The sequence below is a fragment of the Mustela nigripes genome, chromosome 2 (assembly GCF_022355385.1).
Source record: "Mustela nigripes isolate SB6536 chromosome 2, MUSNIG.SB6536, whole genome shotgun sequence".
NCBI classification, from domain to species: Eukaryota; Metazoa; Chordata; class Mammalia; order Carnivora; family Mustelidae; genus Mustela; species Mustela nigripes.
Genome location: NC_081558.1, coordinates 164,156,494 through 164,169,743, shown reverse-complemented (window position 1 = coordinate 164,169,743; position 13,250 = coordinate 164,156,494). Strand labels below are relative to the sequence as shown.

General features: G+C 37.2%; 2 protein-coding genes across 3 annotated transcripts in view; one reads left to right on the top strand and one right to left on the bottom strand.

Moving 5' to 3' along the window:
- The window catches only part of IFT57 (intraflagellar transport 57), a 53,140-nt gene extending 44,852 nt beyond the window's left edge, over positions 1-8,288 (bottom strand). Inside the window, exons 1-4 of one of the 2 annotated variants that reach the window (XM_059392021.1) lie at positions 7,932-8,287; positions 5,275-5,437; positions 4,370-4,488; positions 1,161-1,251 (exon numbers count right to left, since the gene is read on the bottom strand). In XM_059392021.1, the coding sequence (XP_059248004.1) occupies positions 1,161-1,251; positions 4,370-4,488; positions 5,275-5,437; positions 7,932-8,143 (585 nt within the window). In that variant the 5' untranslated portion in view covers positions 8,144-8,287. Of the gene's footprint in view, positions 1-1,160; positions 1,252-4,369; positions 4,489-5,274; positions 5,438-7,931 lie in introns of both variants that reach the window. The other variant, XM_059392022.1, reaches the window with a different exon arrangement.
- Positions 8,289-8,493: 205 nt separating this feature from the next.
- HHLA2 (HHLA2 member of B7 family) overlaps positions 8,494-13,250 on the top strand; it is a 139,406-nt gene continuing 134,649 nt past the window's right edge. The window contains exons 1-2 of the mRNA XM_059388138.1: positions 8,494-8,599; positions 8,988-9,137. The gene's annotated coding sequence lies outside the window, so the exon portion shown is untranslated. The remainder of the gene's footprint in view (positions 8,600-8,987; positions 9,138-13,250) is intronic.

Here is a 13,250-nt window from a genome sequence, read left to right as displayed (position 1 = left end):
ATTTTTTCTTTTTGGTATATTTTACATACTTGGGTTTATGCATACAGCAGAAATTATCATCTCTGTATCACTAACATTTCTTTGTAAACAATTTTTATGGCTACATAATATTCTACTATTTGGAAATAGTCTAATTTACTTAATGGTTAGTTTCAGCAATCTAGAAAACAATGTAGCATATAATAGCTTAATAAATTAGCTGAAATATAGAATATACTTATTATCTAATGATTTATTTACTTTTTGAAGATTTTATTTATTTATTTATTTATTTATTTGAGTGCAAGCAGGGGGAATGGCAGAGGGAGAGAAGCAGGCTCCCGGCTGAGCATGAAGCCCAATGCCGGGCTTGATCCCAGGACCCTGAGATCATGACCTGAGCAGAAGGCAGATGCTTAAAAGGCTGAGCCATCCAGGCACCCATTATCTAATGTCTGAAAAAGTCACCTGGAAAATGTAATTGATTTATGGCAATAAAATACACTTTAAAAAAAGGTTTTGTCCCCCTACTATTTTAATTTCAGATCAAAGGTATACTTCCTAAAATAACAGGGTCAATCTAGCTCTGGTTCTGTGAAAGTGCTTTTTTTTCCTACCATGTAAATAGTTTAATCTGTTATAAAGACTTGATCATGTGGTTTCACAATATGAATAGAATGTTAAGAATGGTAAAGGCCCAGATGCTGCCAAACAACTTAAAAAATGTTGGTACTTAAAAGTGTTTTTAAAATCTCCTAAAGGGTAGTACTTATCCTAATTTTAGAAGCATATAGGAGTTCCTGAGAAATGAACAATGTTCTTACAAAGTAGAATATATTAATCCTAAACCCTACTATTCTTTTGTAAATTCTATATTATTTATGGTTTATTTCAAATCACGAATGGTTGCTAATAAACTATTTACTCATATAACTAGTAGTCCAGTTTCCTGTTTAGTTTGAGAACTTCTGCTATAATTCAGACTTCAATCTTTAGAAAACATGAGCATTAACTTAACTAATGGTCTAAACAACTGATACTTGGTGCCCTATTTTAAAAGCGTTTCTTCTCTAGAAACAATGAAATGAAATACATTCCTAAAAATGGAAGTTTGGGGGAATTAAGAGAAAGGAAAGGAATTCAAAGGTAAAAAGAAACAAAAAGTTCAGTAGCACACATACCACAAATTCTTCATCCACTTTATTTAATGTTAATTCTGCATCATCTTCTGGGACAGTTTCTTCTTCTAATTCTTCCACTGGGTATGTTGGTCTAAAATAATAAGGCTTAGTATGTGATAAGAGTTAAAAACAAAACATTTTAGCATGACAAAAAGGTATAATGTGAATTTTAAGAACCCCTTCTATGCCAGATTTTGTCCTTTTTTACTATGCGCCCTTCCATAATCACTACTACATGTCTGATGTATACTTTTGAAACTTTCTATTTTTAGTTACGTTAGTTATGTTAGTTGTGTTAGCTCTACGTAAAGAAGCAAAAATGTTTATCTCCAAATTTAAAGAATAAATATACACAACTGGGACGATAAAATACATATTGTTTTTTTTTTAAGATTTTATTTATTAATTTGACAGAGAGAAATCACAAGTAGACGGAGAGGCAGCCAGAGAGAGAGAGGGGGAAGCAGGCTCTCTGCTGAGCAGAAAGCCCGATGCGGGACTCGATCCCAGGACTCTGAGATCATGACCTGAGCCGAAGGCAGCGGCTTAACCCACTGAGCCACCCAGGCACCCGATAAAATACATATTGTTATCCAACATTCTTTTCCACTAAGTTACCACATTTAAGTACATATACATTTTTCTCTTTTTTCCCCCTATACCTGCACTATTCTACTGAACAATAGTACCATAACTAATTTAACTAGAAACTTAGCCTGAACACTGAGGTGGTTTCTAGTTTTTTGTTTTTTTTTTAAAGATTTTATTTATTTATTTGACCGACAGAGATCACAAGTAGGCAGAGAGAGAGGAGTAAGCAGGCTCCCTGCCGAGCAGAGAGCCTGATGTGGGGCTCCATCCAAGGACCCTGAGATCATGACCTGAGCCGAAGGCAGAGGCTTAACCCACTGAGCCACCCAGGCGCCCCATCTAGTTTTTTTTAACTAAACAAAAAATCATCCTGTACATTCATCATTATGTCCATCATTTAGAATAAATGTATATAATAGCTGGGTCAACAACTTTGTACATTTTATTATTTTTCCAAATGTTCCAAAAGCCAATTTCCATAATGTTACCCTAATATGCACCCCCAACAACAGTGACTCCATTTGCATATGTTCACAAATACTGCAAACAAACTTTAATCTTTGCCAATCATATAAGTGAAAAATCTCTTGTTTTAATTGCATTTCTTTAAGAGAGTAAGTGAACACCTTTTCAAGTTTTAATTGGTTATTGGTGTTTCTTTTTCATTGAAATGCCTATTTATGGCCTTTGCCCTTTTGTATATTAAGAAAATTAATGCTTTGCCCAACTTGTATTAAAAATATTCCTAGTTTATCACTTAAATACTTGGCTATTCAGGACTGTTATAATTCTTATTACATAGATTTGGCAACTTTTCCTTGCATGGATGCTAGCGGTTTTAACATCATATATACAAGGTTTTCCTTCACATGACACCTTCCACCCCTCTTTGACCTTTTAGTACCCTACAGTTTCATTTTTCACATTTACATCGTTGACCAATTTGAAATTTATTTTGATGGAATAAGAAGGGTTCCAGCTTTCTTCTAAATCTAATCAGTGGTCCTAACACTAAGTATTGAACAACCATTTCTCCAACAAGATTAACGACATATATTTCCCAGATTAAAAATAACTGAAAATATTTAGGTTTATTTCTGGAAACTGATTTAAAAATCCATACCTCAGACATATTAATAAAATATAAAAATCAACATAAAGTACTAAGAACCAAATCAATCTTAAGGAATAAGTTCTCTATTTCATTAATTAGAATTAGAGACTACCTCAAAAGCAATGTTCTTCTAGGATTTGCTTTGACATATTTAATATATAAAATAATAATCTATAAATATATAACTTCTATGTAATTTATATATTACATAGCTGACATACTATCTGATGCCTACTTTCAGTATTTTCCCTCTTATTCTTCCCCATGTATTTTAACAGTCCTTATAAATTATTCAAATCACAATACATGGTCAAGAATTAGATATGCCTAGAAACAAAGGAAGTACAAAACTGATTATTGGTTGAGATATTAATCACCTTCAGGTGAATTTAGAACACATTGGGCGGTAAATTTAATAACATCTAAAAATGCCAAAATGGAGTAGCACATCTCATAACTTTTCTTGGAGTCTAATAAGGAAGTAATGTGAATCCATATAGTTATTCCTTATATTGCACTAACTGGTAATATTTAGGCTGAAGCATATGAAATTGCCATATTTTAGTTCAATCACAGGTGAATATCAGCAATTTCATATGGTTCAAGTTGATGATGACCTAAGTCAAGTACATTTTTTTAAGGTACTTATTAATAAGAGAATAGATTATTTACATGAGAATGTAATTGAATATACATTAAGATATTAACAGGGAACAATATATACACCTTTCCAAAGAAATTTTTTCTCATCCCAAAGTACTGCTTGCTCAGGTTTTGCCTAAATAATTCTTTCCACAATCTCTAACCAGTCAATAAGTCCAATATTGAAAGAACCAAAATTATGTATTTCCTAACTATATCTTACATAAATGGATAGTTTCTGAATATTTTATTCTCTTATCCATGTGATTAACATTTATTGAGCATCTATGATATACAAAGTGCTATGCTAACTGCCATACAGTACATATGAAGAGTTCACAGTTTCTTGCAAGAAAGCCAAACCTGTAAAAAACGATTTCAATACCGTAAGATAAATACAAGCACGGAATTATAAACAGATCACTCTCAGGTCAGACAAAGAAGCAATGTACAGTGCCTAAGAGAGTGGCTTCTTCAGGTGGGAAAGAGAAAAATCCCATTTAAAGTATATTAATTTCCATTTTTTCCTTAAATCTGCAGCTATCAATTACCCCCATGTATAACTATCTTTGTGTGTATAAGTAGACTTTGAAAAAATTTCCTACATTGACGAAGATATTCAGTTAAACCTTTAATAATTATATATTTGAATTGGGAAGGGGCATGATAAAATCAGAACTGGTTGTGAATATACTGGTTATTCCAATTTTGTCTATGCAGACATTTCTAATCACCTGTGGCATTTTCAGTTTAGAGTAGTCAAGAGGAAATGCTTCTTGTCAGTTCAATTAAATAGCTCTGAACCCATGGGGGAAAAAGCTATCCACATAAAAGTACTATTGTCAGGTTAGGTAATGTTTACCTTTTCCAGGTGAAACCAATATATTTTAATGCTTCTTCTGCTAAACAGTCAAGAACATAGCATACATGTTCTCCATAACCTGACTTTAATTTTGAGGGAGGAAAATCTGCAGTTCTGCCCTGAAATACAAAAGATAAACAGGGTATTACTTGCTATTTATATTTCAAATGTCAAAATATTTTACGCAAAGTACTACTGAATAAATGTATCACTTCTCTACTTTTCAAATAGGATTTAAAATAACTGTAATTATATTGCTTCTTAGAAATCCATCTTTTCAGTCCACTGATACATAAAAAGTACAGGAAAATGAAGACATTTTATTGTCAAAGGTATCAAATTGAAAGGCAATAACCTCATGACAGAACAAGTAATTGATCCTGTTAGGGTGAAAAAAGACCACTACTGCCTTGGTATCTTACTGTTAAACAACCATAGGAAGGACAGAGTGAATCACTTGTCAAAAGTTAATAACGTGTGCCAAAAATTTTTACTGCTTGTCCCTCAGGAAAAGTCAGAAATGAAAAGTACAACTGCTATCATGGTCTATTAAATCAAAGCTCCCTTTCAAAATACAGTGTTTCAACTTCCTACTAGCATTTTTTAGAAGGAAAACTAAGTATCCAAATAATATACTTCTGAGACATAACAAGATTAAGAAAAAATATTACTTTCAGCTATAAAGAGTACATTGAACATTTTTAGAAGTAGCATTAATATTTTAATACCAAGCATTCTGAGGTTTTATCTGAAAAATCCAGATATAATTTTATATATGTATGTGTGTGAATAGACACAGTTATTCACAGAAAATTAATCTAAAAGGGTAGCATCTACACTGAATAACAAAAATTAAAATTCATAACTTGACAACATTCTGAAAGAAGAGGGTTGTTTACACTTACAAATGATCGAAGCTCAGATAATATGTTAGATATAGTTGCATTAGGGTCATCATATTCTTGAGGTTGCTCAAAGGGGCGTCCTGCTTTGTTAATCAGCCAAGCAGCAAGAGTGCAAAACATGTAGAACTGTTCACCAGGGTTGGTAGGCAGTGCAAAATAGTGTCTGTTTCAAAACAAGGTGGGGAGGATGGAATATGACATATTGCAAACAAGTCTATAGCAACTAAATGGACTAAGTCCAAAATTGCTAAAGAACTTTTTTTTTTAAAATGGCTTTAAAATCAAAAGACATTTATAATTCACTCTGAAGTTTCTGGTAATCCACAACACTCATATTCAAGTTTTTAATCAATAGAACTAGAGCAATTACTACTATACGCAAAATATTAGATCAAAGATCTTACACCCAGTAAATGCAGGGCATGTTAAAAAACTGATAGATCATGTACAACTTTTGCCAGTATTATCTATATGTCAGGAATAATGAATAAGAGTACCTCTTGAAAATGAAAACTGGGAATTAAGAGAATTTCAGACTTTGAAAAAAAAAGACTCTAATGATTAATTACTATGCATTTTTACAACGTCACTGGTATCTTTACATACTGTTCCTAACACATTAGGTATGTTAAACAGTTGTTCTCATCTTGGCTGCATATCTGAAGTACCCGAGAAGCTTGCTGAACTATTGCTACTGGACAAAACATTGCTCCTTCCCTTACAAATTAAATCAGAACTTCTGGGGGGATAAAGCCCCAGTACAAGTATGTTTCAAAAGCTACCTAGATGGTTTTAAGGTACCAGGATTAAGAACCACTGAGTATCACATCCACAGCCTAACAAACATTTGTTGACTTTTGCTCAATCCCCTAGACAGTAGGCAAATAGTCCTACAAAGATCAATGTACGATTTATACTTAAATAGGTTAAGAATAAAACTTGCCAACAATACTCAAGTCGGTTTGATCAAAGATCTGATTTTGTTTTATGTGCAATTATTAATTTTTGTGCCGTTTATAATTTTATTTATGGCTATTATAACTATTTTTCATAAAAATCAGCAGTCTACTCTTTCATGTTTCCCAAACTTTTTCCTGCAGGGTAGTACAAATGTTCTAAAAGATAACAGGTAGCTGGGAAGAAAAAGGTCAGGAAGTCCTTCCAGGCATATGTGCACAATGCTTTCAAAGTACCCACTGCTGAAAACTCATCTTTTTTTCCCAGGCTGTTACCAACTCCAGAACAGAGGACTGAATACTGAGAGATCCTCCAGACACAGGGCGGGCAGTGGTTCTCAAACTTGAGCATGCATCAGAATCACCAGAAAGGCTTGTTAAATAGACTTCTAGGCTCCACCCCTAGAATTTCTAATGCAGTATACCTGGAAAGGGACTGTGGCCTTGCATTTATAATAAATTCCCAAGCCATGCTACTGCTCATCTGACAACCACAGTCTGGGAACCATTAAATTTGCCACACAAATCCATGATTTAAAATATCCTGGATTATAGCACAGAGGTTATACCAGTAGAAACTTTAGGCCATTTTCTTTTAGTTTGAAAATACAATTGGGAAAAAAATGCATTTTTATCATAGAAAATGTTGATTGTTTATATTATCCTGATTGATTCATTGAAGTAATAACTCTCAACCCCAAAATTCCTATCACAGATCAAGCAACACTACCTTTTCCTGTAACTATTTTCTCCTACTCTGGACTGACTTAGCAGTCTGGGCAGTTTACATAGAGCCTACATATCCTAAAATGCAAGTTATTGGAAGAGAGCAAGGAATGAAATCAAAACTGTCGAGGGAATTTATTTAAACCAAGGTACAGCCATTAAAAGAAAGTATTACAGATTTTTAATCTAAGTTGCATTTTACACAATAAACAATGTTATCTGTCACTAAGCTACACTGATTGTGAGAAAAAGTGCTAGCTGTGCATAACCCTCGACAACTAATGGCACTGACTTCAGGGAACGATGGACTTTTCCCCACCAGAACAAGGAAAGACCTTTAGGGTGTAAGATAGACACGGTTCTTTCAGTTGTCATTTTATTTGTCTTTTCCACTTCTTAGCTTCTGAAAGTACTGTTATCACAAAGGTAGAAGTCTTTTAAACCAGAGCAATTCGTCAACAAGTTTACTAACTTCATATAAAGTCAAGCAAGGTCCTAGGTACCCACAGTTACCAGTTGTAGGGACAGATTATCACAAAGGAAAACAAAAACTAGAAAGGGAGCTAAAATGGTAACAGTATTCATCTTTGGGGATGAGATTATGGGTCATATCAGTATTTTCTACGCACTTTCTTGTGTTTTTCTGAGTCCTCTATAACAGGTACTTTCATAACTTTTATAATCAGAAAAAAACAGTTTGTGTTTTGTGGAGGGGTGTGTGTGCTTTAAAGACTAAGAAAGCCAAGCCGTCTTCCGGTTCTTTCAGCGATTCTGAAACTTGACTCTAAAAAAATACCAAAGCTACACTCGGTGAGCTCCGAGGCCTCTGTCGCCAAGTTCGGGGTGCAGTGCCCTTTCCTGGCTACGAAGATGGAGGCAAGCGCTAACTCGCGTTCAAGGTTCCCCAGGAGGCCGGAGGAGGCATCTCCCCGGGGTCCGGCCGGCACCCAGGCGCTGGAGGACGAGGGCACCCACCTGGACGGGGGCTTCAGGTTGTTCTTCCGGAGGAGTTCCTCCTCGTAGTGGAGCAGCTTCAGCTTCTCCACCAGGTCCTCCATCACCACGAACATGTGGTAGGCCGCGCCGGGCCCCCGCTCCACGACCACCTCCCCTGCCCCTTCGCCGCGGGACCGAGACACTCCATCTTCCAGACCTGACGGCGTGACCACTGCCGCGGCAGCCGCCATCACAAAACAGGCAGAAAGCGCCCGGCGTGGGCTCCGGCCCACAGTCCTCGGCGGCCTTCGCCGCCTGAGCTGCCGCAGCCAGGACCGCCGCGACCGGTTACCAGGCGACCGCCGGGCAACCCGTCACCAGGGAAACTAGACTCCGCCCCCTTCCCGCCCACGTTTCTTCTAAATTCCCTCCAACCAGGGCGGGCTTTCTGAACGACGTCACGCGGGGCCCCTCACCCTTCCCCCGCCCCTGGGGAGGAGGTGGCAGGGAAGTAGCCCCACCCCCTCGTGGGGGCGTGGCGCTCCTCCTCCAAGTGGGGCCTCGCCTCCAGGCAGAGGAGGGGCGGAAGGCGTGTCTGTGGCGCGCTCCCGGGGGTTGTTAGCTGGTTTGGGGCGGGCTCGGCCTGGGTTACCCGCCGCTTCTGAGCTGGTATCCGAGTTTGCAGGTAGCGCTGAAAAATGTAAGGGGTAAGGAAGACTCCCACTGCTGTGTTTTCACTACTCTCAAAATTGAAAGTTTTCACGGTTGCAAAAATAGTGGCTATCGTAGGTTTCCCTTTGGGTCAGGAACTTTCCAACAACAGGTTTCTGTTTTTGCTTACAAAAGGAATATGATAAACCTTGAAGTATTTTAATTCTCCCCTGTTATTCTGGCGCTGGAACAAGGAAGGGGTGGGGAAAAGAAGAAAAGAGGATGAGCAAAAAGGAGGTACTGGGAAGGATTTGCTCTACCTCTGAAACAAGAATTCTAAATTCACATCCTGCTGGTTTCAAGCCCATTACATGTTGCGTAGAATTTGGGAGTTCCTTGTTAAAATCCACAAAATAAAGGGGATTATCTTGAATTTCTCTGCAGGACAGCTCTAAGTGTGGCTAAAGAGAGGTACTACTGTACTCTGCAGCTATTAGGAAAACAAGAAAGGTGACATAACTGACCACAGCTTTGCAGTCCTCAAAACATGTTTGTGTGTCAAACAGTTTTCCAAAATGCAGCATAAAATATGAGGTAAGTGGTAGATGTGTGGAGGTTTCATGGAAGAAGAGAATGTGTGGGGAGAGACTGGAAATGTATTTGTGTGTATGATGTGATTTTTGGGAGATCTCTGATGTTATACCTGCTACTAGAGGACAGAAGAGTTACTTTTTTTTTTTTGACATAACTGAAGTTTTGAAATTTATCTAATATATTTTTGTTTTTGTTAGAAAATGGGTGGAGGAGCACTTTTCATTTTACTATCTGTCTAACTTCTTTCTGATACTAGTAAAGTTATTAAAGCGAAAAATCAGAAAGACAAATATCTTCTAACATTTACCAGAGAAAGGAAATACATAAAATAATTTAGAAGATAACCAAAGGGAAGGGCCACAGAGAGTTGCTTTTTAAATAAATAATGTTACTTTCCTACTGTAAGTCATTAGCCAGCTGCTTTTAATAAAGATAGGTTGGAAAATTGGCTTTGACTTTACCCTACCGCAGATTTGGCCTTTTTCTTTGCTTCCTCAGAAGAGTGTTTCTCACCCATACATTCCCCACCCCAGCCACCACATTTGGGGGTGAGGGATATTGTAGTAAGTCTGTTTAACTTTCAGAGTACAAGATAGATATATAGCTTTTTACAATTGGAAAAGAAAAGTGAAAGCTCAGAGGCATACTTTGTGATGCTTGGTTAGTCAACAAGCAACCGTTGGCTGTTTAAATGATACTCAAAAAGGTTTCAGACTTTACAGGTAAATTGGTTCCAGGGAGATGTTCACTCAAGTCATTCTACCTGCATAAGATGTTCTGACATTTTCAGAAAGTTATATATAGCACTCAAGATGAAATAGCCAAACGTTGTATTTTGGCTGAGAAACCCTCCAACAACATATGTATTTTGACTGGTGGGGAAAAAAAAGCCCCACCTGTCCCAGAACCTAGCCATTTTCTTCCCCAGCACAATACTGATGCATCCTGGCTTGAAAGCAGTATGAGGAATTGTTTCTCCCCTTCATTGTTGTGAAGGAGGAAAAAGACTAAAATATAAAGTGTGCCACGGTAACTGTGACACAGAAAGAATAAAAGAAAGGAAAAGCCAACTGTTCAACATTTTGTGTTTTCCCATAGAAAAAAACATGGCAAACAATACTGAAATGTCATTTCATTTTTCTAAGGCCTGGGGATGAGGTTTGCTGAATCTTTGTTTCCCATCATAGTTGAAAACACTTCTCTTTCCCTGCTGGAAGGATTTCCTTCTCACGTGTGAGAATGCACACTGAAACCCTCTTCCAGCTTTCTCAGCCACTTGGAAGCTGGGGGTACATTTTTGTTCATAGTTTCGCTGGACTAGTTCCTATGTTGACCAAGGAGTTAGACAAGGACTTGAAGAGAAAAGAGTGTTGAGGCATGTGCATTCCCCCTTGCAGGAATCTTGGGAGATGTATCTCTGACTCTATGTGTTGACCACAATTAATAGCCAGGCTTCTGACAGGGACTTTTATCTCTTACAAACTGTGAGATGATTGGAGGTAATTTTTAAGGCCCTTAAGATCTTTTTGTGACTGAATGGGCTAATCTCTGGAAACTGAACGGTGCTCTGATCAAGGGAGATTTAAAGTAAATGGATTTCCTGAAAGATGCTGAGCAAGGCTGGCAGTAAAAAGGAGGCAGGTTCGAAGGTGGAGGAAGACTTTCCAGCTACATCTCCAGATATAAGAACAAGTCCTTCAAGACTGGGTGGGCATGCTTAAAGAGCAAACCTGCTTTGCATTATAAATGACTTTGAGATGTTAAAAACTTAGAAAATCACTAATTGAATAAAACTTTCTTAGTTTAATAGAAAGTGTATGCCAAAAATCCAAAAAATAAAAAGGTCACGTTTAAACGTGAAGCATTAGAGGTGATGTCTTTTAAAGTTAAGACCAAGATGAAGACACTCACTTTTCTAAACTGTACCAGAGATCAGAACTAGAACACTGGATAAAAATTATTTAAGTATTGCAGAAGAAGAAACTGTTGCAGGTGATATGATTAAGTAAAAAATTCCAAGGGAATCTATAGACAAGTTAGTAAGACAGCTCAGCAAGTTTGCCTGACTGAAGAAAGGTTACTAGATTACTAGTTACTACTAATAAAAGTGTTTATTAGTATTTACTATTATTAAAAGTCTTGTTACTACTAAAGAAAGGTTACTAAATCCAAACTGAAGAAAGGTTACTAGAAGAACAAAAACCTCAAAAATAAACCATATACAGCACACAGGAATAAATGTATCATTATCATTATGGAGAAATTGTTAAACTTTTCTGAAAATTATAGAACAATCTAGATAGGGGTATGATATTCATGAATGAGAGAAATTAATTATCTTTGCCCAATCTTTAAACTCAATACACTTTTGAATAAAATTACAAGAAGGCTGATACTGAAAATCATACATAAATGTATATTTATTTTATTTTTAAGATTTTATTTATTTATTTGATAAGAGGTAAACAGCGAGAGACGGAATACAAACAGGGGGAGTGGGAGAAGCAGGCTTCCAGCTGATCAAGGAGCCCCATGCAGGACTCAGTCCCAGGACCCTGAGATCATGAACCGAGCCGAAGACAGATGCTTAACGACTGAGCCACCCAGAAGCCCCGATGAAAGTAAATTTAAGGAAGACTGGGGAGGGAATCATGATAATCAGATAGTGGTTTCATCATCAAGGTATAACTTAAAATAATGACACCACAGGAATAAATAGAAAATAGAAAATCTGGAAATTCAGTATATGGCAAAACTGGTGTTACCGATTAGTGGAGAAAGATGAACTACTCAGTAAATGCTGTTAGAATTATGGGTTATGCATATGGAAACAAAATTATATCTCTGAATTCCAACACATAAATTCCAGTTGGATTGAAGGTATAAATGTGGAATACTTATAGGATATTTAGAAAAGAACAAAAGAGTATCTTTAACCTCAATAGGGAAAGATTTCTTGAAGGAAATAAAAAACAAATTTTAAAGGAAAGAGAAACTCATTAAAATTTAAGAACTTAGATTTAAATAAAGAACTATATAAACAATGAGGAAAAAGATACAAGTGACCCAGGGGCGCCTGGGTGGCTCAGTGGGTTAAAGCCTCTGCTTTCAGCTCAGGTCATGATCCCAGGGTCCTGGGATCGAGCCCCACATCGGGCTCTCTGCTCAGCAGGGAGCCTGCTTCCCTTCCTCTCTCTCTCTGCCTGCCTCTCTGCCTACTTGTGATCTCTGTCTGTCAAATAAATAATAAAAAAAAAAAAAATTAAAAAAAAAAGATACAAGTGACCCATATAATGTCAATGGATTAGTCTCTGGAATATACAGAGGTCATCCCAAAGCCTCTGGACCATGTTAGAGGATTTTAGATATTTTCTTCTGGGTCAGGATTTCTTGGCCTTTAATACTATTGGCATTTTAGGCTGGATAATTCTTTGTTGCTGCATACTGTTCTATACATTGTAGGATGTTTCACAGCATAGTTGTAGCAAAAATGTCTCCAAGGATGCCTCAGTGGCTCAGTTGGTTGAGTACCTGATTCTTGGTTTTGGCTCAGGTCTTGATCTCAGGGTCCTGGGAACCAGCCCCATATTGGGCTCCATGCTCAGTGGGGAGTGTGCCTGAGGATTCTTTCTCCTCCTTTCCTTCTGCTCCTCCCCTCTCCTCCCTTGTGTGCTCTCTTTCTCTCTCTCTCTCTCAACTAAATAAATAAATCTTAAAAAAAAAAAAAGTCTCCAGACTTTGCCAACTGGGCCTGGTTGAGAACCACTTCTCTAGATGCTTGGGTTGAAACAGGAAATGCCTTTATAAGGACCAGGAATGTAAGCAATGTGGGTGTGGGGTGGGATGGGGAGCAGTGGGGAAGACTGGTGAACTAGAGAACTCATGTATCATCTCAAGGAGGGGACATTTTTGTCATTTAGGAATTTGACCCAATTTTGTCATGTATTATGTTGCAAGGATCTAGATCTGGATTTGTATGTCAGTGTGAGGTTCTCTTGAGGAGACCTCTCTACATGCAAAATATTATTTCAGGGCTACTTTAATTGTTAAAGATATTAATACATCAAAGTTCAAAATTGAGAAACCTCGTTCTTAAATTTTATTTTGATTTTC